The 24,461-nt window shown below is 44.6% G+C and overlaps 1 protein-coding gene across 2 annotated transcripts in view; it reads right to left on the minus strand.

Moving 5' to 3' along the window:
• Positions 1–24,461, minus strand: part of DHDH (dihydrodiol dehydrogenase) — a 108,692-nt gene that overhangs the window by 58,734 nt on the left and 25,497 nt on the right. Inside the window, exons 3-6 of one of the 2 annotated variants that reach the window (XM_078655130.1) lie at positions 17,802–17,965; positions 17,119–17,371; positions 16,716–16,840; positions 15,536–15,686 (exon numbers count right to left, since the gene is read on the minus strand). In XM_078655130.1, the coding sequence (XP_078511256.1) occupies positions 15,536–15,686; positions 16,716–16,840; positions 17,119–17,371; positions 17,802–17,965 (693 nt within the window). Of the gene's footprint in view, positions 1–15,521; positions 15,687–16,715; positions 16,841–17,118; positions 17,372–17,801; positions 17,966–24,461 lie in introns of both variants that reach the window. The other variant, XM_078655131.1, reaches the window with a different exon arrangement.

Genomic DNA, 24,461 nt, shown 5'->3' on the forward strand with positions numbered 1-24,461 from the left:
ACTCTGTTGGTGCGCGTAATCTTATACATCCGTTTCTGTCTCATGGTTTTGCAGCACACATGTATTTTACTAAAATGACGTTGGTTTAACAAATGCTTATTGAAAATGTCCCCATTGTTTCTTCTGTGTATTTCTCTGAGACTAAGCATGCACGACTGACTGAGCGAAAAGTACTGTACTGTTTTCAAGATGCCTGAAGGATCAAGGGTTTTCATGTTCAATAGCTGCCAGAAACTATTCGCTCATTGGTAAGGTTAGGGGAGCTTATGGTGGTACTGTGAGCAAGCTGGTCTAAAGGCTGACATATCCTTTGGGGGCGTCTGGAATCAAATTGGACACCAATCCCTTTATTTTTTTCGTCTACATGCACACATCCTATGTATTCGTAGGAACTACATGACATGGTGCTGCCAACTTTGGTTTGGTTCTTATTTAACAGTCAAATCTGATTAGTTCAGTTGTGCTTTCTCAGAGACCCCTACTCACATTTAACCAGAGACGTCTGGAGTGGGAAGGGAAAATACTACGCAGCTGAGTAGGTATATCCTATGTACTGGCTGTAGGTTTGTTCAAACTTGCAGGATTATAGTTCTTCAAACTGTGCAAAACTTTATCTCTTTTTCTTAAATAGATCCTACCATAATGTCTCAGACTGGAGATGCTGGTTGGTACAAGTGGTGCTAGTGTGGAGGAAGCTGAGCAGGAAGGCACTCTTAACATTACAGAAAACTCACAGATCTACCGCTCCCTTGTGAATAATGGCCCGCGACCTTGGATTCACTGCGCGCCCGCTGGGAGGGTTGGCTTGGCCCCCTGGAAGATGCAGACTGGCGGGATGCTCTCATGGCTCCCAAAACCTTGACGACCTCCTCCAAACTACGCCTAATCCAACTCTACTATCTCCATGCGGCGTATCATACCCCTGCACGTGTGCACAGAGCTCGATTGCGCCCCTCCCTGACCTGCACGCGGTGCGAACACGCCCCAGCTGATTTTTATCATGTATTCTGGCAGTGCCCTGCCCTTGCAGCATTTTGAGCGGGTGTGGAACTAGAGCTTACACAGACCTTGGGCTGGGCAGACTCTCATGACCCACTACATCTTCTCCTGGGTGTATTTGATGGACTGGATGGCTCTCGGGGGCGTTAAATGTTTTCTTGGGACCGCAGTGGCGGTGGAAAAACTGGACATTGCAGCAGCCTGGTCTCAGGCCAGACCTCCTACTGTACGGAAATGGCAGCAGGGGGTGGATTGGTGAGCGACTCAGGAGGAACCTTTCTTTGAGGCCCTGGCTTTCCCTGAACTGTTTGAAAAGATGTGGGGTAAATGGCTCAACCTATTTTCTTGACTATTGTGTGTATTCATATACATCCTGTTAAACTTACACAGGGGCCTACTTTAGGGCCCGTTGATCAGGTCTATGTCATCGCCTTCAATGTAATTGGTCTTCGAGGTACTGTGCTTGATTTTGCAGTCGCTAAGAATGTTTGTTTTAACCTAAATGTCAATAAACTTGATTATCAAAAAAAAACATTACAGAAAACTGCAAACATCCAATTACTATGACATGAATAGCTTTTGGCCTCCGAGCAATGGGTGGGCATGTTACCTTCGTTATTAAGGCACACAAGGCATTCAGGACAAAGGTATTCTATTCATAGATAAATTTCCACCTGCAGATGCACACACTAAGGTGTTTCATACTTACATTCCAGGTGAGACTCTTGAAGGAGCCACCTGGCCGGTCCTAACTGCTTTCACACTGTGTCCAGAGATTGATACAATGCCAGCAGCAGACTTACATACACTTTACAAAGACATAGTGAAACTGTACAGAAACCTTACACAGTTCGTAATGCAAACACTTACAATTTAACCTACAAGGGTCACTCAAGCTGGTCAACCTCAAGGAAAAGCGACAAAAATCACCCCACAAACGCTGAATGCTATTATGGGAAGAATTCCCACTAAACATGAGCAGATGCCATTTTGGATTGCACAAAAAATGGCACAGCTTGAGGTAGAGTTTCCCCACATGGGCCCACCGGAAAAACACAGAATACTGACAATTTGCCTACCAATGGGAATAGCTCTCCCGATAAAGGATTGTACCACTTGGAGTGCAGTTTTCACTGCCGTTTATACCAGAACTCATGGTACCCCCTCAATAGCAGTCATACCAGAATTATTGAAACAAATACAGAATGAGTACGGGGCAGAACCTGCCCTGGACTTGGAGATGAAATTGACAGGAAATGTTGCCCAGGTATCCACAATTATGGTAGCTAACATAAAAGGGAGGCAGCAGCAGTGGCTATACGCCAGCACCTGAGGGAATGCACACCTGCACAACAGGAGTGCGAACTACCTAATATTATCAAAGATACCTATGCTGTGCTAGGTACAGATAACTAGGGAGCTAGACCTGTGAAACCACAATTAATGGGTTATCCTGAAAAAGACCACTCAAAGCAAGCACCTGATTCTTCTAAAAAGAAATGGGATAACAAACAATCAAAAAATAATAAGCGGAATGCATCACAATCACGGGGTGGGTCTCCTCAACAGGAGCCCTCTGATAGAAAATATAATCTTAGAAACCGTGACAATATTAAAAAACCTGACAGGTTTCAGGATACTGATACACGTTCCTCTCGTTCCTTTCAGGGTTCGTCTAAAAACTCGGAGAGGAAAGGATAGTCAGAACGCAGATCAGAAGAGCGAGCAAAGCCAGGAGACATGCATTGCACTTCAGACTACATTATCAAACAAGAGGATACACCCAAAAGTAAACCTCAATTTAAAAAGAAGGTAGCTGGCCTTAAAGTACGTAATTGCCAGGCTACTGAGGACTCTACTACTGAACGGGGAATGGGCTCTGACGATGCTAGATAGTGCAGCAGAAGTAACAATAGCTCTGTAGAACCTGATGGAATATCTGGTGACAGCAGCGTTGAATGAACATATCACGGTGGAAACACCTGATTTAAGGGAAAGTGTCCCACATCAGTTGTATGAAATTACCCTCCAAATGGAGGGGGACATACTAAGAAAAGTGAAAGGTCTCTTTTGGGAGAACCTAACTTAAGGATGCAATATCCTTTTGGCTGAAAAAGATTGCCCACCTGAGTTTGTCATGGATTTCCCAGAGGAAAATGTAATATTTCCAGCTTTCTTCGACCTCGTTCCAGTCACTCAAACATACATTTGGGCAGGATTGGTCGTTAGCGCTAGCTCCTGCCCTTTACCGCAATCTTGAAGGGTGGGATGCTGAGTCACCGCATCATGAAATCCCATTAAAAACTACTCCTACTCCGTAGAGGCAGTACCCAATAAAACATGAAGCAAAGAAACAGGTTAGGGAGATCTTAGATCAACCTGAATACCAAGGTATGATTGAGAATAATCCTTTGTTTCCCGTAATGAAACCTGACAATTCATACCTTCTAGTTTTAGACTACAGGTATTTGAACACATGCACAAAAACATTTGCAGTACAAAATGCACACAGTGCGGCATTAATGAATAACATTGCGCGGAAGAAATACAAAACAACATTAGATATCTCAAATGGATTCTTCTACCAAAATATAGCACCGGAAAGCAGACATTTGACAGCATTTTCAGCGCTCAGCTCTTAATGCCAATTCTGTACACTGCCCCAAGGGTATAAGAATATCCACAGGTTGTTTGTGGTGCTAAAGAAGCTTTTGGCTTTGGGCCAAAGTTCAGGGCTTGGATCAGATTGCTTTACCAGGCCTCACTGGCTAGAGTTAGGGTTAACAGGACAATATCATACACTTTTGAACTCCGAAGGGGAACTTGGCAAGGCTGCCCATTGCCCCCATGCTATTTACGCTGGCGCTCGAGCCCCTGGCAGCATGGATTAGGCATGATTCCCTGATATGGGGAATATAGGTGCCGGGGGATGGGAAGAAAGAATCTCACTGTATGCAGGTGATATCCTGTTGTACATCGCACGCCCTCAGAGCTCAATAGTCAGGATTATGCAAATGTTTCGCATTTTTGGGAAGCACTCTCGATATACGATTAACTGGTCAAAATTAATAATATTTCCTCTGTCAGGTGAGACATCCTGCTTGCCTCGAGCCTGTTTGGCCCGGTAAGACCGGAAGGGCTTAAGTACCTAGGGAATCATATCCCACGAGACCCCTGGGAGTTCATTATGAAAAACGTTGACCCACAGCTGGGAAGTCTTGGAGGAGATGTGACGCAGTCTTAGAGGCGATGTGACGCACTGGAGATCTCTACCGTTGACGTTAGTGGGTCGAGCAACTCTTTACAAAATTATGGGGCATATTATCAAGGGATTTATCTCCGCTTTTTTGGCTTTAAAAGCCAAGAAAGCGGAGATAAAATTATCTCCCTATCAGCAACAGGGTGCTAACACGCAAATTCGCATGTTAGCACCCTTTTTCTCTACGCTTCCCCTTGCATCTCTAATGAGATGCAAAGGGGGCGTTTCAGAGAAAAATAATAGGAGAAATGTTGTTAAGCGACATTTCTCCTATTATCAAGGATTTCGCTAACCCTGTTAGTGATAAAGAAAACAGCGCTAACCGCGGTTAGCACTGCTTTTTTTACACCTGGTATTTTCCAGACTTAGCCATGATATCCTATGGAAGGTGGATATCATGGCTAAGTTTGTGAGCCCCTATTATCAAGCTAACTCCAAACTTTGGGAGATTATCGTTGGTTTTCCAGTGATAATCTCTCATTTGGCAGTTAACGTGAGGATTTTTATCACTTCTGAGATAAACCTTGCTAATAGCAAGTTATCTCTGCGATAATTTCCGGCGATGCTTAGCGTTAAAAAATTTGTTGCTAAGCCTCGTTAGCGATAAATATCGCTAATCGTTGGTAATATGCCCCTATGAGTCTACTGAGGCTCGCTATATATATTTCAGAATACACCATGCAAAATTCAACTGGTAAAGCAATCTGACCCAAGCCCTGAACTTTGGCCCAAAGCCAAAAGCTTCTTTAGCACCGCAAACAACCTGTGGATATTATTATACCCTTGGGGCAGTGTACAGAATTGGCGTTGAGCTGAGCGCTGAAAGTTCAACTGACAGTGTTTAAAGAGATTATTCAGGAAGTCCATAGGTTATTGTGAAAAGGGGAAATGCCAAGAATAGCACTTGCCTAATTGAAGCAAGGGATGTATGATGTAGGTCTTGCAGTCCCAGATATTCAGAAATAATATTGGGCATCACAGCTATTGGTTGTGAATGACTGGGCATTTAACAATCATATTGACCCACTGGCAGACATAATTCAAGGATATGGCATCTCAGTAATCTCATATGCAGAGGACACCCAGTTGGTGGTGTCTCGACTCCAGGATCAATGGCGAATCAAGCCAGTTGGAACCCTGTCTTGAACGGGTGGTCAAATGGATGACAGAGCGCTGTCTGAAAGGAAACAGGGACAAAACCAAACCGATGGTCTTCGGCAATGCAGGGGTACCCAGGCCCCTGGCTAGCTGCCACGCTGCCTAGGGAGCGTTCCAGTCCAGAGTACTGCTATCAAAAATCTCGGCTTCTGGATGAATAAGGAGCTCACCATGGATACCCAGGCAAGCAAGGTGGCAGGCACTTGCTTTGGGCTGTTAAGAATGCTCAGGAAAATCCTTGACCCAATTCCCCTACAGCTAAGGAAAACGGTAATACACTCCCTGGTCACGTCCCGCCTGGACTATTGTAACACGCTTATTTCTGGTGCTCCTAAGTATGTCGTCAATAAGTTACAGCTAGCTCAGAATGCAGCGGCTAGAATTCTGTGTCGGATCCCAATTAAGGAATCAGTGAAGAAGCATCGCAGACAGCTACATTGGCTCCCTATTGAGGCAAGAATTAAGTTTAAAGTACTTTGCCTCACATATAGAGCCATAAACACAGGGCCCGCAAAGATTAGAAATCTAGTAGGCCTATACCTCCCTAAGAGAAGCCGGAGTTCAGCCTCTGAGAGATTGTTAAACACTACCAGAATAAAAAGGGCCAGATGGGGACGGGAAGAGGCTTTTCCCACCTTGCACCCAAGTTATGTAACTTTCTTCCTAGGGAGTTAAGATTCACAGTATCAGAGTCCATCTTCAGGAAGAAACTAAAAACCTGGTTGTTTAACGAGTGCGACTAACCTCCTTCTTTCTTGCTTCTCTGTGTTTGTGCTTAGCGCTGGGAGGCCTCCGGGTAGCTATGCGCACTATAAATCCTAATAATAATAATAATATAGAATAGATAGAGCATCTATGGATCCGAAAGGATATGCGAAGCTCCTCTATGGGGGGCATCGATGTGGCCCCTGGCCGCAAAACTCACAGGTGGGTATTGAAGTATGGAGGAAAGCCCACCAAGTTCCTGGATTGAAAAGGGAAACTCACTGGTCTGACACTACTCTGGTACAGCACAGGCCTGCCAGAAATTGGAGGTTTAAAAGGATTCCGTAGATGGGAACTCACTGGGATAAAACACTTAGGAGATGTTTGGAGGAATCAGGCTTACATAACATTTGCGGACCTGCACTTTAGCTATATGCAATTAGGACATGCACTAAGGTGTCACCTGCAGGAAGGTGAGCACCTACCCGACTCTTCACCACTAGAAGACCGAATACTGACAGAAGCTTTGTCAAACAAAGTTGTCTCTTCTTGATCCCAATCCCTTTTCCCCCTTGCTGGTGAACCTTGCAGGAAACTATTGGTGGGGTGCACTGGTAGGATGGCATTGGGAAATAGCATCAATTCTGATTCCGTGGAGGGCCATGTACTCTGACACAAGGGTAGCAACAATAATGTCACTGGTAGTGGAGATAGAGGTCTCCCTCGAGGCCAAATGGTTGCTGCTAGGGATTAAATGGGAACACGACTGGCCCAGGTATAAATAGATATGGCTAAGGCTAGCAGCTGGAGTGGCTAAAAGGAACTTTGCCCCGGGCATGGGGAGCTACTACGGTGCCGGCAGACACTGAATGGAAAGCAGACTTGGTATGGTGCCTATGAGAAGAATATGTGCGGTATACAGCGAGAGACTGCCCTGGGAAGTGGGAAAGGGTCTGGAGAGCATGGATGGCATACAAGGGACAGGGCCAGGGGATCGACGGGGGTCCATGGGAGGTTGAGTGGTTGCAGAGTAGGAAGGTACATACTGTCCCAATAGGTCATAAAAGAGCCAAATCCAGATGTTGTGAATTAATGGGGGGGATCGTTTGAAATAACTGAGACTTACAATGTACTGGTATGCAACTTACTATGTGCTGACTATATGGTATGTAAAGCATTTATTTTGTTTCTAACTGGTTTTTAATAAAAAGAATTAAATAAGAAAAAAGAATAGCCCCGGGTTGTTCTCAGCAAGAGTAACCGAGGGGCATATTATCAAGAAAGGGCGTTACATTATCGCCGCTTTTATCGGCAGGAAACTGCCGATAAAGAGGCGATAATGTGCTTGATAATATGCTCTATGAATTCCAATCGAAGCCCATGTTAGATGTGAAGACATCTAGCATGGGCTTCGATTGGAATTCGAAGCCCATGTTAGATGTGAAGACATCTAACATGGGCTTCGATTGGAATTCCATAGAGCATATTATCAAGCACATTATCGCCGCTTTATCGGCAGTTTCCGGCCGATAAAAGCGGCGATAATGTAACGCCCTTTCTTGATAATATGCCCCCGAGTTACTTCAAAATTGTGATGAGGAGGCATTATCCCATGTAAATGATATTTATCTGTCGGATGATGAATTCTTGGATCTCTTACACAGGGTGAGCAACATAATTTTGCGGTTCGCCACTGTGGGCTATAAATTTTACTTTAAAAAATCGCCCACCTAATAGTCCTATTTTTGGGATATGAATTATTGAGTAAAGGAAAAAGCCTGGCAGTTAATTTGTTAGAAAAATGTGCGCTGCTTCAACCTCCGAAAACTCTGAAAGGTTTACCATCATTTTAGGATTCTTATATTTTGGCAGAACATACACCTTGTATTACGCACAAAAGCTAAAACCTTTCTACGGCCTAATCAGACCTGATTTTTCAGTTCAACATTGGACTCAGGAACACACAGAAATTCTTTGTTACATTCAAGTGGATATGATAGCTTCCAAATACTTACTCATGTGTAAACACTATAAATTTGGGGATCCGTGTAGTCGCGAGTCAATCTGGGTACACTTACCTCACCTTCAATGAAGACGAAACTGTACCCATTGCATACGAATCTCATTTGTACACAAACGCTGTAATGCATTTTGCATGAACAGAAAAGATACTGACCACAGTACAGATGGCTGTAGTGAGAGAAAAAGCACTAGCTATGGGGAAATGCATAATTGTCATGACTCCAGTACCAACCTTAGAGGCTGTTACCAAAGCAAGCATTCCAAATGCAAAAGCACTGCAACCCCGATGGATAAAATGGGCTGTTTCTTTCACTGCAACAGATGTAAACTACAAATTTGATTCTACATTAAAAACACAGACATTCTTGCAGTATGAACACAAATATCCTTTCCTGGATTAAATAAAGCCTCTAGATCAGTATGAATATATCATTTACACAGACAGACATACCCAGCCTGTCATAGGAAGAAAACAGCAATACAACGCAGCATGTGAGATAGTGAAGGGACGTATGCAGGGCAGCAAGTTCTGTCCTAGAAATACACAGACGCAGTCTCTAGGAGATCGCATGGCACAGTTTGCAGAATTAAAAGCCCTGATACTGGCACTAAATAATACAGATCGAGAATTCCCCACACTTATTGTGTGCGATTAATTTTATTGTGTCCAGTCATACGCCAAATATCTTCACCATTGGGGCCAGAATGGGTTTCGAGATTCCAAAGTTTGCTCAATAAGGGCCATATGTATCATCAAACTATTTTGCATTTCCTAAATAGCGAATTTTAAGGAATCGCTATTTAGGAAATGCAAAATGGTATGTATGAAAAAAATCACTGTTTATTTGCGATTCCTTAAGCTTCCTTATTTGCGAATTCGCATTTTGCGAATTCGCAATTAAGGAATATTTTCCAATGCATTCCTATGGGCCAGGAGGCCCATAGGAATGAATGCAAAATAATTCTCAAATTGCGAATTCACAATTTGCTAATCGCAATTTGAGAATTATTGCAAGGGTGCAGGGGTGTCTCTAAGCCCCCCTCCTGCACCCCTGAAAAGAACATGTGTGTGCATATGGCGCACATACATGCCCTATGGGCATGTGTGTGCATCACATGCCACCTGTAAAAATGCCAAATTGTGCATTTGTGGAAGAATTCGCAAGTTACCATCAACTACAAGTTGGTGGTAATTTGCGAATTCTTATCCAAAATTCGCAAGCCAAAAATGCTACATACATAGCATTTAAGGAATCGCAAAATTGCGATTCCCTAAATGCTATGGAAAAATAAGGAATCGCACAAGTTTGCAATTCCTTATTTTGGGAAGGTTTCATACATTCCAAAACATGCGAATTTCGGCCTTTGCGACTCAAAAACGGCTTGATACATATGGCCCTAAAGCCCATATTGCTTTTGAAACAGGTTGCAGAGCTGAAAAAAGGTTTGCCACGGGCTCATGTAATACACACATTGAGTCATCAGCATGTTGGCGTGCGCGTTGAAGGGAATTCACTGCCTGATGAAGTCGCCAAGGTGACAGTGCAAACTGCTGCCATTGCTGCAATCACTTGTTCTAGTACGAGAATAGACGGACAGATAATGATAGCTGTGAACGCTACGCGGGACAACAGCTCAGCCTTGCCAAAAGGTTTTCCACTCAAGTACTCCTACAAGTTAGATGCACAAAACATTCCATATGTTCAAATTCCAGGAGTGGTGGCTAGAGTAATACCAAATATGGATTGCGGATTAGGATTATTCTAGCTGCACACGAGGGTCTGGGTTCAGCACATGCAGGTGTCGCTGCAACAGTTTCATTACCAAAGCAACGTTATTTGTGGCGGGTCTTACTAAACAAACAAAGGGTTATGTCCTTAAGTGTGACATCTGTCAGCAGATGAAAGGTTCCACCGTAGCACGTCCACCACAAGGAAAATGCTACTTACCAGTATGCATCTGTTCTTGGCATCTAGAGCTGAAGAATATACTTTTGCATAGATCGCCATCTGGTGTTGGGCTCGGATGCTTGCACCTTGTTGTTGTCTTTGTAGGCACGAGATAGGTGACTCCTCCTTTGGACGATAGTGCGCATGGGCATCGATTTCATCCTTAGATTGTTTTTAGCCATGATGGGAAGCGATGGAGTTTGTAAGAAATAGAAAAGATGTCCATGTGAATGTATCTAAGTAAGATAACACTGGAACAGATACAGGTCCCGGGGAGGCGGGTGGGCGTATGATATTCTGCAGCTCTACATGCCAAGAACTGATGCATACTGGTAAGTAGCATTTTCCGTTGGAGGCATATGAGCTGCAGAATTCATGCTTTTGCATAGACTGTACAGCAGTGTCTCCCTTAGCGGTGGTCACCTGTATCTGTTGCAGTGGTTTGGAAAAGTTTCTTAAGAACAGCGTGGCCTACAGAAGCCTGTTGCTTTGCCCGCACGTTTACACAATAGTGTTTGGTGAAGGTGTGTGTAGTAGACCATGTGGCTGCCTTACAAATGTATTCTAGGGGAATGTTCCCTAAAAATGCCCTGGATGCCCATAGTTTGCGTGTTGAGTGTGCTCTAGGGGGAATTGTTAATATGCATTTTGCCTTCTGGTAGCATATTTGAATGCATTTGATTATCCACCTGGCAATTCCAGCTTTAGAGATGGGGTTTCCTTTATGCGGTGGAGAGAAGGCTACAAACAGTTGATTTGTCTTTCTAAAAGGTTTAGTCCTGTCAATGTAATAATGTATCGCTCTTTTGATATCTAGTGTGTGAAGAGCTCTCTCTGCTACGGAATCTGGGTTATTAAAAAAAACTGGTAACTCTACAGATTAATTTTGGATTGGTTCAATGTATTTGTAAGAATGGTTCTTGTATGGTTAATTCCGGATCTCACTTACTCTCCAGAGAGAGGTGATTGCGACAAGGAAAGCTACTTTCCATGTAAGGAACTGCCGTTCGCATTTGTGTAAAGGTTCAAATGGAGGACCCATGAGCCTAGTAAGTACAATGTTTAGATTCCACACTGGAGAGGGTGGCAGTGTGGGACGAATTATCCTCAACACTCCGCAACCAGTCGCTATAGTGCAGCTGAGGGTGTAACGACAGTGCATCACTGACCCTGGGAGACCCCTGAGTCTACCCCCAGAACCTCAACTCCCACTACCAAATACTTAACTCAAAACCGATAACCATAATTGACACCATAGGATAACATTGACTGTTTTTCTTGGAAAAGTTTTTAAGTGTTGAGTTTGAAAACCTAAAGAAATTCTTTAAAATTGTACAGATTAACAAAAACGATTTTACTTACCTGTTTGCAGGAGATGTCCCAGTGTAGTATCCAGGCATACTACACTGTAAGAAAAGTAATCTCAAAAGTAACTTATCTGTAAACACTATTTTCCTCCATAGGATAACATTGACTGTTTTTCTTGGAAAAGTGTGGACTTTGAAAACCTAAATCAATTCCTTAAAATTCCACTGTTTGACAAAAACGATTTTACTTACCTGTTTGCAGGAAATCTCAAAGAGTAGTATCCAGGCATACTACTGCGAGTAAGAAAAGTAATCCAAAAAGTAACTTAACTGGTATTTCACTGAAATTCCCATTCAAGTCTATGTACTGTATGTGCAAATCATTGCATTTCTCTGAAACAATACTGTCAAATCAAAGTACATTTACTATTGCAATTCAAACTGTTTACAAACTGCATTACTACTGTAAAGTATGTATTGCTTACCTGTGCCAGGCTTGCTTGGTTCTTGAAAATAAAATAACTAAAAGAATATTTTTATACAAAAATAACTAGTCTGAAGTTCAGTCTTTAAGTGTGTGAATTTATGTGCTTACACAGTGTGTCCAACAAATGCTTAACACTGTCCTCTGATACTGCCTTACTGCTCGATCACACTACCACAAATAGAGTAAGGACTGGACTCTGTGCACACTATACCTCACTTTGGTATAGTATGTAGAGAGCTAGCTTTCTACAGGTATTGTTTCCACCGACCCACACAGTTAGGGAGGCAACGCTATGGCCTTCATTGAATGTTTCCTTTATAAGGTTTGATTCTCTGAGCAGACTGAATGTCATGTTTTTGCAGAAGGATGTGGTCTTAACCTCAGCCCAAGAAACTTTTGACCTCCAGGTTGCAAGGTCTTCATCTGAGATACAGGTGCTAGTCCGTACAAACTTCCCGCTCCATTTCGGGGAAATAGTTCATTGTATCTTTAACAAGTCTGATAAAAGGGGTATTGTGCACCTATTGAAAAGCATAGGTTCTGGACTATTAAGCACCTTTCAGACAATCTTCAGAGTTTTCGCAGCATTTATTCGTATTGGGAAGCGTTTTAGAGGGCTTCCGCTGGTCCTGCTACCTGTAGTGGGTATCCTGGTTTTAGTTTTCCTGCTACGCAATGGACGGTGAAGTTACTCCAGAGATGGAAGAGTCACACCTGGTACGATGATGCCATGAACACATCGTACTCTGACTAAGTACGCTTCGGGAGCTAAGCGAGCATTCGTTCCTATTATTCAGACCAGTCTGGGTAGACTGCATCTTGCCTTCTGTTCTGCTGCCTATTCTGCAGATATGAATGTATGTTGGACATATGTCTAACACGTCCATCTGTTGCACCCCCGGATGTAGACGTACAACTGGATCCCACGTATTACAGTGTCCTCAGCGTGTATTCCCATGTTGATGATGGCATTCTTAGAGCCTCCTCAGGATGCTTTAGCTCCTGTTGGAACTGACACCAGCTCTATAACCAGAACACTGCTTTCGAGTGTTTCCTCGGGGGCTGCTGTGGGAACTGAATATGATCATCTTTGCTCTATTGACCAGAAACAAGACGTGTTACAGGGACCGTTATCTGCGAATGCAAGTGACAGTGATGTTGCACCTCCCATACAGGACACATAAACATTTGGCTCTCCGTGTGATGGGAACAATGCGGCCTTTTTCCAAAACCGGTCTAATTGGAATTCTCACACATTGTGTTGTTTTATTTTTCTCCTTCTGTCACTGAGCACCATGGCTTTCGATGTGCTCAGTGGGTGTAACGGTATAATGACTATTTAAAGGACTTATAGAGCTTTTTAAACTTATTTACATCATTTTTACATATACCATGTTTTTACACTAGTTTCTATAAGAATGTTTTTTATGCTTTTTAGACAGGCAAATTTTAGCATTAGTTGACCTTGATGTCCTTCGGATGAGGAGTGGGTGGTATGTGTCCCCAATGTACCCCAAACTATGCCTAGGTAGCTACACGAGTCGTTACCTACATTTGTCCTACCTTGCTCTGCATAATGGTACTAGCACTGTTCTTTTACCCAGTTATGTGCTGAATAAATGTCGATCAGTTTCTTGGAAACTAGCCTCATTTATTATGACTGTGCATTCTTAGAAAATTCCCTGCGCATGACATACGTTACAGCATGCACATATTCTGTGTAAAATGTCATGGTCATCTTCATCCTATGGCGAAAGAACTACTTTGCATAATCGCAGGTATTGTTCTAGGCTCATTTGCATAATCATACATACAACACATCAATTATGTGGAGAACCCCATGGCTATCTTTATGGTATAAAAGACCCATACCAACACTAGATAGATGGAGGAGAAGCTTCATGCTGACACTAGATGCTGAGGTCCCGGCCTGCAGAAGCTACAACATGCAGCGGTCTGACAACCCTTGCGGGTAGTCCACTTGAGACCACAACGGGATTCTTTGTGCTATCCAATCAGGTAATGTGGTTGGCTCTTTCCTAGGGGGATTCTTGGCTTTACATCCACATACATGCTAGGTTTACTTAGGTAGGGTTTGCATCTTAGGAGTACGCTTGATTACTGTCAAGTGTCTAATTGCCTGCATGTATTCACTGTTTTAGCACCATGGTAGAATTCTACTTTTTATTTACTTTGTTGGTGCTCGTAATTTTATACATCTGTTTCTGTCTCATGGTTGTCGCAGCACACGTTTTATACTAGAATGCTGCTGGTTCAATACATGCTCATTGAAAACGTCCCCATCGTTTATTCTGTGTATTTCTCTGAGACTATGTGAGCATGATTGACCAAGCGAAAAGTACTGTACTGTTTCCACAATCCTGAAGGACCAAGTGTTGTCATGTTTGATAGTTGCCAGAAACTATTTGCTTCCTGGTAATGTTAGGGGGCATATGGTGGCATTGTGAGCTAGCTGGTCTAAAGGCTGACATATCCTTTGTGGACACCAATCCCTTTGTTTACGCCATCTAAATGTGCAAGTCCTATGTATTTGTAGGAACTACACAATAGTTGTGTTTTTGGTGTGTGAGTTTGTGTTGTCTCTGGTTGCTTTGGCTGAACAGAGAAGATGCAGTATGTTCTTGCACTACAGTTCATTTGTTTGTTCTATTCCTCTGTTAACTCATTTGGAATATTCGGGTGTTTTATGAAGTTTTGTACCCAAAGCATGGATATTTGTTGTTCTGGCACGGAGTGTGGCCTGAATACACTACTTTTAATTGTGTCATTGTGCTGATCTGCAGTTCAACAAAGAGTCACTCCACCCATTGAAAAGTGTGAACAACCTCAAGACACCTGATAAGAAAGGATGTTACAAAATACAGTAATCTGCTCCATTTTGTAACAGGTTGCTGTTTTTGCACTTTTGTGAGCAATATATCAACAATTTGAACGGAAGTAAGGTCAGTTGATAGCAATTTTTCCTCTTGAGAAAAGTCAGGGCTCTCTTCAGAGGGGTCAGGACACTACTCGAACGGCCAGTGTTCACTTTATGAGGCCAACTCACTCTTCAGAAGGGTCAGGCCTCTTTTTAGACAGAAATCTCTTCAGACATGGCAGAGTCCCTGCAGAAGAATGAGGTGCTCTTCAAAAAGGCCTCGTTTCACTTAGAAGCTCTTTCCTGATGGCACTGAGGTCTGTTAAGATGGCCTAGGATCCTCTTTAGAAGGGACAGGACTGTATTCAGAAAATAGGGCTCTATTGAGACAGACCAGGTATCACAGAATGACCTCAAGTGGACATGCCTGGGTGACACTGTCCAACTTGCTGAATAAAAGAAAGCTAACTCCAAGGATGGAATGATGAATGGTTATTACAGCAAAGGCTCCAGCACTTTGGATCAGATTGTGGGGAGTTGAAGGGTTTATTGGACATAGTTGAATATAGTTTTTAATCAACAAGCTGGATGAGTTAATCGTGCACCTATAGCTGCATGGCCAAGACTGCTGACTCCCTGTTTATACTTTCAGATGCCACATGGCACAAGGCCTTAAGTCTTAATTTTGTTTATATTCAAACATTACCTCAAATCTTAGTTAATTCGTAATAATTATTTTTGGGATGATAAAAAGCACCTGCAGAATCTCACCTTTCAGCAGGCACTGCCTCACATGTTCAGCCTCGTAGCTCAACCCCGTGCTGTGGTCATAGTTCATGGTCTTGGAGGTGGGTGGAAGAGGGAACTTTGTCTCCTTTCCATTCACTATGATGGACGTTGGACACCACATGAAGCCTGGAATCTAAGGGAAGAGAGAAATATGCTGTAGAGAAGGAGGTAATGAGTGAGGGAAAATGACTTTATGATTCAAAGCCATCTCTTGCGGAGGGTACTATTTAAAGTTATACGTATCCCGTCATGGTACGTTGGCCACCTTAGAGAATGTGTGACTCTGCTCCGCCATGAGTCAAGCAGTCTTTGGAAGGTGTCATACCATTTATCCATTCACAGTGGGCCTTGTGCCATCATTCAGTCCTGCCTTAAGTCTGTATAACAGGGACAGGACACCAGAGAAACAGTTAACATTACATGGCCCAAAGGTACCCAAAACATTCAGTCTTGCTTCAAAGCCATTGTTGCTGAAAATGTGCCATCATTTGGATGTGGCTTAAGGACATCACCTGGACACTGATAAACCTATTCAATCAATCATGCCTGAAACCCTATACATACAGTAACATTCAACAAGACTCCAAGCATAACCAGGTCTTGGGTGGCTCACTCCTGAGATAGTTTAAAGCTATCACCGGGCACTTCCACCATGATTGGCCTCTTCTTCAACATGTCGCTGGGGCAGGGGTAATCCTATTCGGGGCTGCCTCACAGCTACCATTAAATCAGCGGTGATATAATTCGGACATTTTCCAAGACACTTTATCCAGTAAAAAACACATAATTAATCTACGATTCTGGGTAGTCTGGCCAATAGCTGCTGGTGGCATAATGCAGAAAGAGATCCCAGGTGCCCGTTCACCCCCAGCTCCAAACACACACACACTATGAACCAGAAGAGGCCTTTTTACAAGCTTGTGCAAGTGAGCTAGGCTGAATGTGTCAGATCTCTTGATCCCCCTATTTTATTTCCTGCTAGCCCAAGACTAGATCTGCTTTATCAGTCATCTTTGGCTCGTCCATGCTCTCGTATACATACACTCGCAGCAATTTGTCCTGTAGACGCCCAGACGTACATTTAGTCAGCCCTGCATACATACATTCAGAATTCCTGGCATTTGCCTTCTGATCACCCTGTGTCCCTCTCCCTCCTCAGTACCTGTATGATTCCCTTTGTGCCACAGATTGCTGCTTGGTTGGGCAAGGCAGCCATGATAGTGCAGGTTAGGATGGCCTGTCGCTTGCCGGAGTACTGCAGGATGATTGTCACCGTCTCCTCCACTCCTGAAAACGAAACATAAAGATTACAAAGATACCTTTTTGCTTTTGTGCTCTTTTAAATTACTTCCAGCAACCCACCTCCCATGAGTATATAGTCCCTCAAATACCCTAGCATGCCACAGGCATTAGACATTCTGCCCGTGCAACTCAAAATCACTTATTCACAATGTTTAATCATGTTGGGTCTGATTTAGAGCAAAAGGTGATCAACAGTGTTCCCAAATTAATGTAGAATGAACCCTACATAATTTCCCCTGCACGTTCTCCAAGAGGTTGCTTACCCGTCTCGTAGAGGAACCCTTTGGCTGTAATCGACTCTGGCTTCTCGCCTCCAAAGACCATCATGGCAAACTGGATGCAGTAGCAGCCAATATCCAAGATTGATCCTCCCCCAAGCTCCTTCTCCACCAGCCGAGGGACATTGTGGATGCTGGCCCCAAACTCAGCCCGGACCACCTTCACTTCCCCCAGGGCCTTCTGAGATAGCAGGGTGCGGATCTGCACCGAGACTGGGAAAAAACGACTCCACATGGCCTACAAGACACAGCAGAAGAGATCAATAGTTCTGAGGTTAAGGCCAAATATGCTTAAAATCTTAAATTATTTAAAACTGAAGAGTAAAGGGAGGACATTCTTCTCAGGAATAATTCATTGGAAAGGACATTGGCATCATTAAGAAGGCGATGCTTGTGGCTAACAGCAGGATCTTATCAGTGATTGATTAACACAAAGGGGCACACTGGTACTGTGAAGAGATTATCTAGTCTGTGGATTCTTTCCATAGACAAAACTACTTCCAGAAGGAGGGGAACACTGAGACAGTTGAGAACTGTTCGGTCTGAAGATTGTTCTGTCGATAGGAATCGCCCCTAGGGGACTGGACACAATAACCCACCGGGGAGATGCTCTTACAGCAGATCTATCTGTGGACACTTGTTTGCAGGCTCTGAGGGGTGGCACCTACCTCCATGAAAAAGACATTTTGTTTGCGGGCGGCTGAGGTTAGCTGTTTCACTTCCTTGGAGTTCAAGGCCAAGGGCTTCTCGCAGAGAACATTCTTCTGGGCCTTCATGAAGAGGAGCACCACATCCCTGTGCTCTGTGTGCAGAGCTCCAACGTACACAATGTCTGAGGAGACACCATAAGCGTGTAAAATGACTGAAGAGAGATAATACCACAATCACCTTCTATGCCCGGAAGAGGGACAAATATACAATATGACTGAGGAGTGAGTTTACGGAAAGCATCCACTATGTAAGAGAGTAAGACATGTGCATTGACTAAAACAACAGTACACCACAGACATCACCCATACCAGGGGAAGGAGGATGCATAAAATGACTAATGAGAGATTATGCTAAACAAATTTAGAATGGATCAACCACCTATTTGTGTAATGGTTTCTCCAGCCTTCCTCCTTTGTCCCTTTAGGTGTTGATTACAGGGACTGGGAACCCGCAGGGTGTTTTAAAAGAACCCTCACTCACCAACCGAGTAGGTGACATGCTTCATCATTGGGTTCTCATCCTGGTTGCCGAATGCCTCCAAGGTGTGCTGCAACACCAGAATTACTGCGGAACTGGTGTTTTTTTGTGTGATTTTGTACATGTGACGTAGTGATTTAAAATTGGCTCTGGAATCCCTACGATCCAAGGTATCCACATTTTATTTAAACATTAAGGGGTTACCGGCTATGTAATTATGTAACCTGTAACTCGCTAATCCTCATGTAAAGCGCTCTGATACCCCTGGGTCTAGCCACTGCTATATAAAACTTTGCAAATAAATAAATAATTGGTCCCATTTATCCTTATTGTGGTTATCCTGGGAACCCAATGGTGAAGCATGTCACCTACTCGGTAGGTGAGCGAGGGTTCTTTTAAAAAACCCTGCCGGTTCACAGTCCCTGTAATCAACACCTAAATTGGCAACCATAATACAAATAGGTGGTTGATCCGTTCTAAATTTGTTTTGCATTATTTTAACTGGGAAGACGAACGGGTCACAACTTCTCCCTCTCTCTATGTTGATGTTAACAAGAGACTTTAACACAGGCAGACACTATCACGGAAGGAGACCCAACCTACACGACTCATAAGAGGGGACTGCATGCCCAGCAGATATTACAGGTGTCTTAACTGCTTTGGGGGGGGGGTCAAGAAGCACACAGTAGCTAAAGAGCATCAACTGTGGTTCACCAAATCAGTTTATCACTGTTGTCCCGGAGCTGTCCCACTGAGGACACTGATAATTGAGCACTAAATGAACCCCTTTAGCGCTTAAGGCTCTGAGTACTGAAGCAAGTAGACACAGGCTTACTCAAGGCGGTAGAGTGGGTTTAGAAACTCTGAACTCATCATATAATGTCACTCCATAACAAATACTACAGCTAGGATTTTACTTTAACAAGAAAAAGTGCTTTATTCTGCCATGTTGGACAGGCCCCAGGAAGGGCTCGCTCCCTCCCCGCATGACGCCCCGCATCTCTGTGTCACGGGCCCGGGCCCCCTTCAGCCCCATTGCCCGGGCCAACCGCCATCTTGGACACTGCACCACGCGGCCGCGTGGCCTCAGCTCGACCCCAACCCTGGGCCTGGCCAGGCCCCGACATCCCGGCACCACCATCCACCCAGGAGGTGAACGGACCACTTGGCAGGTTAATGGGAGAAAGAAGGGGGCGATGGCTCTCCCCCGCCAGGTGCCGATCGCCCCCAGCCTCCCCGGGTGCTGGCTCCACCCCCCTGCTGGGTGTCTGGACTCCCTCATCCCGGACCTCCCGACCTCCCAGTGCGAGGGCCCGGACATCAAAGGGGGCCAGACCTATAACTGAGGCAGCCCCAGAGCAGGAGGGCAGTTGTATCCTGGAGTCGAGAGACACCGAGAAGAACTCATCCTTGACGGACTGCTGGCGCTGCCGCAGCCCTGCCTTGTGAACTATCGCCCTGCCTGCTGGCGCTGCCGCGGCCTTCTGCAACCTTCATCCTCGTGGGACCTGCTGGCGCTGCCGCGGCCCGTTGTAACCGTCATCCTCGTTGGGACCTGCTGGTGCTGCCGCGGCCCGTTGCAACCGTCATCCTCGTTGGGACCTGCTGGCGCTGCCGCGGCCCGTTGCCATCTACGACCTCTTCGGGACCTGCTGACGCTGCCGCGGTCCGACCCGTCCGAACACCGAGCTCGAGGATTGTGAGCTACCGCCGTTTCACCTCAGTACCAGTAGGTACCAAGACTGTCCCGCTACCCCCTTCCCCTACTAGAGACTAGAATTGAGAGGATCACCGTGTCCTGATCTCCTTGTATCGTACTACCTTACTTCAAGAACTGCCTATAAAGGGTGTTAATCTGATCTCCGTGTGGTGTCCATCTGTGGGGGGGAAGTTACTTGTCTGTACGATCGCTGGAGACGGCCCTCACCGGAGGCCTCTCCCCTTGTGCTCGGCCGACCCTCCAGGTCGCCGTCTAACATGCCACTAGGCATTACTACACCAATAGGCCATGTGGGATACAAGAGTTTAACAGCTTTGATAATTCTAAAGCATATGGGATTAATTTAAGGAGCATGGGATATCTCAACAGGTAAATGCTCAATGAGGCTTCCTGAGTAGCTTTCTTTATGATCAGTGACCAGGGGTCAGGCTCTCTGTGCTTCCATGGTTGTCATGGCCCCTGAAATACTGTAGTTCAAGTTAGCCAGATCCCCAACCTGGTGCTAAAGCTTGGCAAGAGCAGATTTACAAGAGCAAAATGCAGCAGTCCTTGAGATCTGGAGCTGCTACTATTGAATGTGATCACAGCGCTGAGCCGCCCAACCTGCCTTCTTCTGGCAGCTTCTGACAGGAGCAGACGAGCTGGAGTCAGGATGACAAGCAGTCACAGTTGTTGGCATCAGCGTTCCAAGCCCAAACAAACAAAGAACCTGGCCTACCCAGAAGTCCTTAGAGAACGTTGAGGCTGTAACGGTGGCGTAGCTAGAGCTTTTGCTGCCCAGGACAGTCCCTGAGCTTGATACCAAGGGACAGCCGGTGCAGGTAAGAGCGGGAGTGGGTGTGGAATGGGAGTCGACAGACGACAAGGGAAAATGACATAAAAAAAAAGATAACCACTTACCTTGTGCTCGCCGAAATTGCTCACCTCCATGAAGTGCCACAGCTGCAAAAAAAGTGCTGCCAGGGTCGGACGGGCCCCTTGGTGCCCCCTTAGCTACGCCACTGGGCTGTAGGTGGTACAGGGACTACAGAAGTCTCTAATCTTTGCACTATAGAACTCCCAATGGTACATTAATAGAGGGTGGAAGATCATGGGAGTGCAATGGTTAGTACCAGGGGAACAGTTCAGTCCACAACAACAACTGCAGATTTGTTTTTAGTTTCTTTGGCGTTTCACTCCTTGGGAGGCACACCAGGACCTGGACAGAGCACAAGTGGGTCTGTGCAATCGGGGATTCCCTAAGACCAAACCGAAAACTGCACCAAACTCTCCCAAGCAAGAAAGGAGAGTTGAGGAAACCTCAAGGCTCTGTTGGAAAAGACCGTGGACATGCAACAAGCGGTAGGATCTCACCGCCGTCTCTTTGCAGCACGGTACCCTCACTTCGCTCATGGTGCTGTACTCGCTTCAATTCCTAGTGTCAATGCTCTTATCCAGGCAGCATATTCACCAGGCAACTATGGCAGGGCTGCTCATCTGGCCAAACTTCCCCTGAAGGGATACCTCTACCACCCCTCTCTCAGCAAGCAAAGCAGACGTCTGTGCATGGCAATCTCACAGCATTTCAAGCAGATCATAGAAGAGTTCTTCAGGTGACGATTCTCCAATGCCCTGCGAGGTTTCACCTACACTGGTCAGTGAGAAGTTATGCAACACAGGGCTGGAGTTTCATACGAAAAAGCCACGTTAGCTCGCATGTGTTTACAATGCATGCCATTACAACGCGGTCATTAGAACGACCACGTTGTTACCTCGCATACCATTACAATGCAAGTTGGAAAAACAACTTGCTGTGGGGGGGCGCTGGATGTTGGAATAGTATAATTTACTATTCCAACTCCAGTCTGTGCAACAGTAGGGAAGGTGTTGGATTTTAAATCGAACACCTTCTGCCCCCTACAGCAAGTCATTGTTTTGACATGGGTTTTAATGGTATGTGATGTAACAACGTAGTTGTTGTAATGACCGTGTTGTAATAGCGTGTGTTGTATTGCATGTGTGGTAAACAATGTTTCCGTTTCAGACCTTCTCTTATAATAGCCTTCCATATTGAGCTTGGGTATTCTATTGGTGTAGCCATGGAACTCAGCCAAGAAGGTTCTGCAAATTTGTGTATCCATTCCCTGACAGATCAGCCACACTTTGGGGTATATTATCAAGGACGGATTTAAAATTATCGCCGCTTTAGCATTAGGAAACTGCCGCTAAAGCGGCGATAATGGGCTTGTTAATATGCCCTTGAGAATTCCAATAGAAGCCCATGTTCACACCAGAACATAGGCTTCTCTGGGAATTCACAGGGCATATTATCAAGCCCATTATCGCTGTTTTAACGGCAGTTTCCTGCCGCTAAAGCGGCGATAATTTTAACGCTGTTTCTTGATAATATGCCTCTTTGTTTTATGGTGATTATGATCATGAGGAGGCAAAGCTTAGAGTCTCCACTGAAAGACACAAAAACAAGGGCACAATTAAGGAAGGAAGCCCTCACGCCTATCAACCTTTTGTGAAAAGCAACTTCAGGAGAACGAATGGGCAGGCCCTGTCAACACTAACCTTGCACTTCTAAGGAGACCACTAACTTCAGACAACACACACCTTTCGCTAACCTTTTGAGGGTAACACTGGGAAGTTCAAAAGTGAAGGACATAGCAAAGTGCTGCCTCTCACCTTCTAATGAGACCGCGATCTACATCCCTCACACTCGCTGGAGTATTACTCCAACCTACATTTTGTCCAGCATAATTAATCCTCACACTCCTGGTTCATCCTACAATGCACAGCAGTACTACAAACATGTGCCCCATCCAAGCATTCGGAATGTAGCAAATGACCCAGTTACCTAAGCTAGAGCACTGGTGAAACCAATAGGCCACACGCCCTGCAACAGGCAACAGATTATAAAAAGGCCTGTGCCACCATTATCAATTAACACGCTGCCACCAGTGACAGTCTTGTGTGATGTGGTGAGCTGATAATGGTTAAATTCACTAGGGAGGACACAGAGCCCTACTCAAGGTCTCAAGGTCATGGCTAAAGCAGTTCTCCGCGTACAACCATGATGATAGTGACCGCTGAGGCCAAACACATATAAAAACCCGCCACAGACTCAATCTTGGGTAAAAGAGGGCAGGAGTGTATACTTGCAAGATCAAGCAGGGGACCTTCCCATCCTAAAAGCAGTTATGCAACAACTAACGATAGAAGATGGCACAAGTATAATGAATTCCTCTTGGAAGGGCTAACTACACATTAGCTGAAGAGGTTGTACGAAAACGATCTAGTACCCAATATACCAAGTGCAACAAGAGGATTAAAACCATCTTGTGTTCCATGGCAACAAATTGAATGGCTAAGAAGGAAAGTACACCTAAATGGCGAATGCCTGAAAAGAGGAGACACAGAGGTGGTATCACATCCTACAATGTGTTCAACTGTTGTGGTAACAGCGAGGCAGAACATTCCTGAACAAAAATGGCGCAACTTTGTTGCGCAACATAGCATGCATAAAGAGCATGCCATTTGCAAGAAACAACAAACCTAATAAATATCTAGGAACAACAAACACACTGCCTGATAAGAAGACACGGAGGAAATATCACGAACAACATGGACAGGCCAACATACTCAATGTTGGAAGAGGATTCACAGCAAGCCTCATATGGCCAAAGGAAAGTAAAACATTGAAAATATCTGAGGATAGAAGGCAGTGCAAATATCAAACATCCCAGGAAAGAGCTAACGTATACAGGAGGCTGAGGAGAGCATACCAAGGAGGTGCAACAAGACATGATTGCAGAAGAAAGGATACATCAAAAGATCAATATCTCAGGGAATGGCAGATGTACACAATGGCCTGAAAGGAGACTACAACAAACATCACATTTCCAAGAAGTAAACATACATGATGCTGAGAAGAGGTGACAGTGCAACCATTCACTTATCTCAGGAAAATGTTATCATGCACAATGGTTGCAGAGATGTGACACAGCAAATATTGCATATTACAGGAAACAGCAATCTATGCTAAGACTAGGAAACTTTGCATATCCTACAAAAGAGCAGATGAGAAGAGGAGATCACAGAGGATATAAAAATGCAAACCTCAAATTTGTGCTAGAAAGTCCATGAAACACACACAGCACTAAACAATGAACATCTGTTTGGTTCTTGCTCAAATCGATTTCTTAAAGAAATGATTGATTTATTACTGGAAGAAAATGATAAATTTCAGAAACAATTCGATTTGTTACAGATATAAAGCGATTTGCAATTTGTCAATGCCAATCCATGGCAAAAACACTTGCAGATCTGCAGCATGGTGCATCTGGAAGAACAGCGGAAAGTAGCCCCCATTCAAGGTTGACTTCCGCAGATCTAAAGAAAATTAAAACTGTCAAAATGTGATATTCCACAAGAA

The sequence above is a fragment of the Lissotriton helveticus genome, chromosome 7, assembly GCF_964261635.1.
Source record: "Lissotriton helveticus chromosome 7, aLisHel1.1, whole genome shotgun sequence".
In the NCBI taxonomy this organism is placed as follows: domain Eukaryota; kingdom Metazoa; phylum Chordata; class Amphibia; order Caudata; family Salamandridae; genus Lissotriton; species Lissotriton helveticus.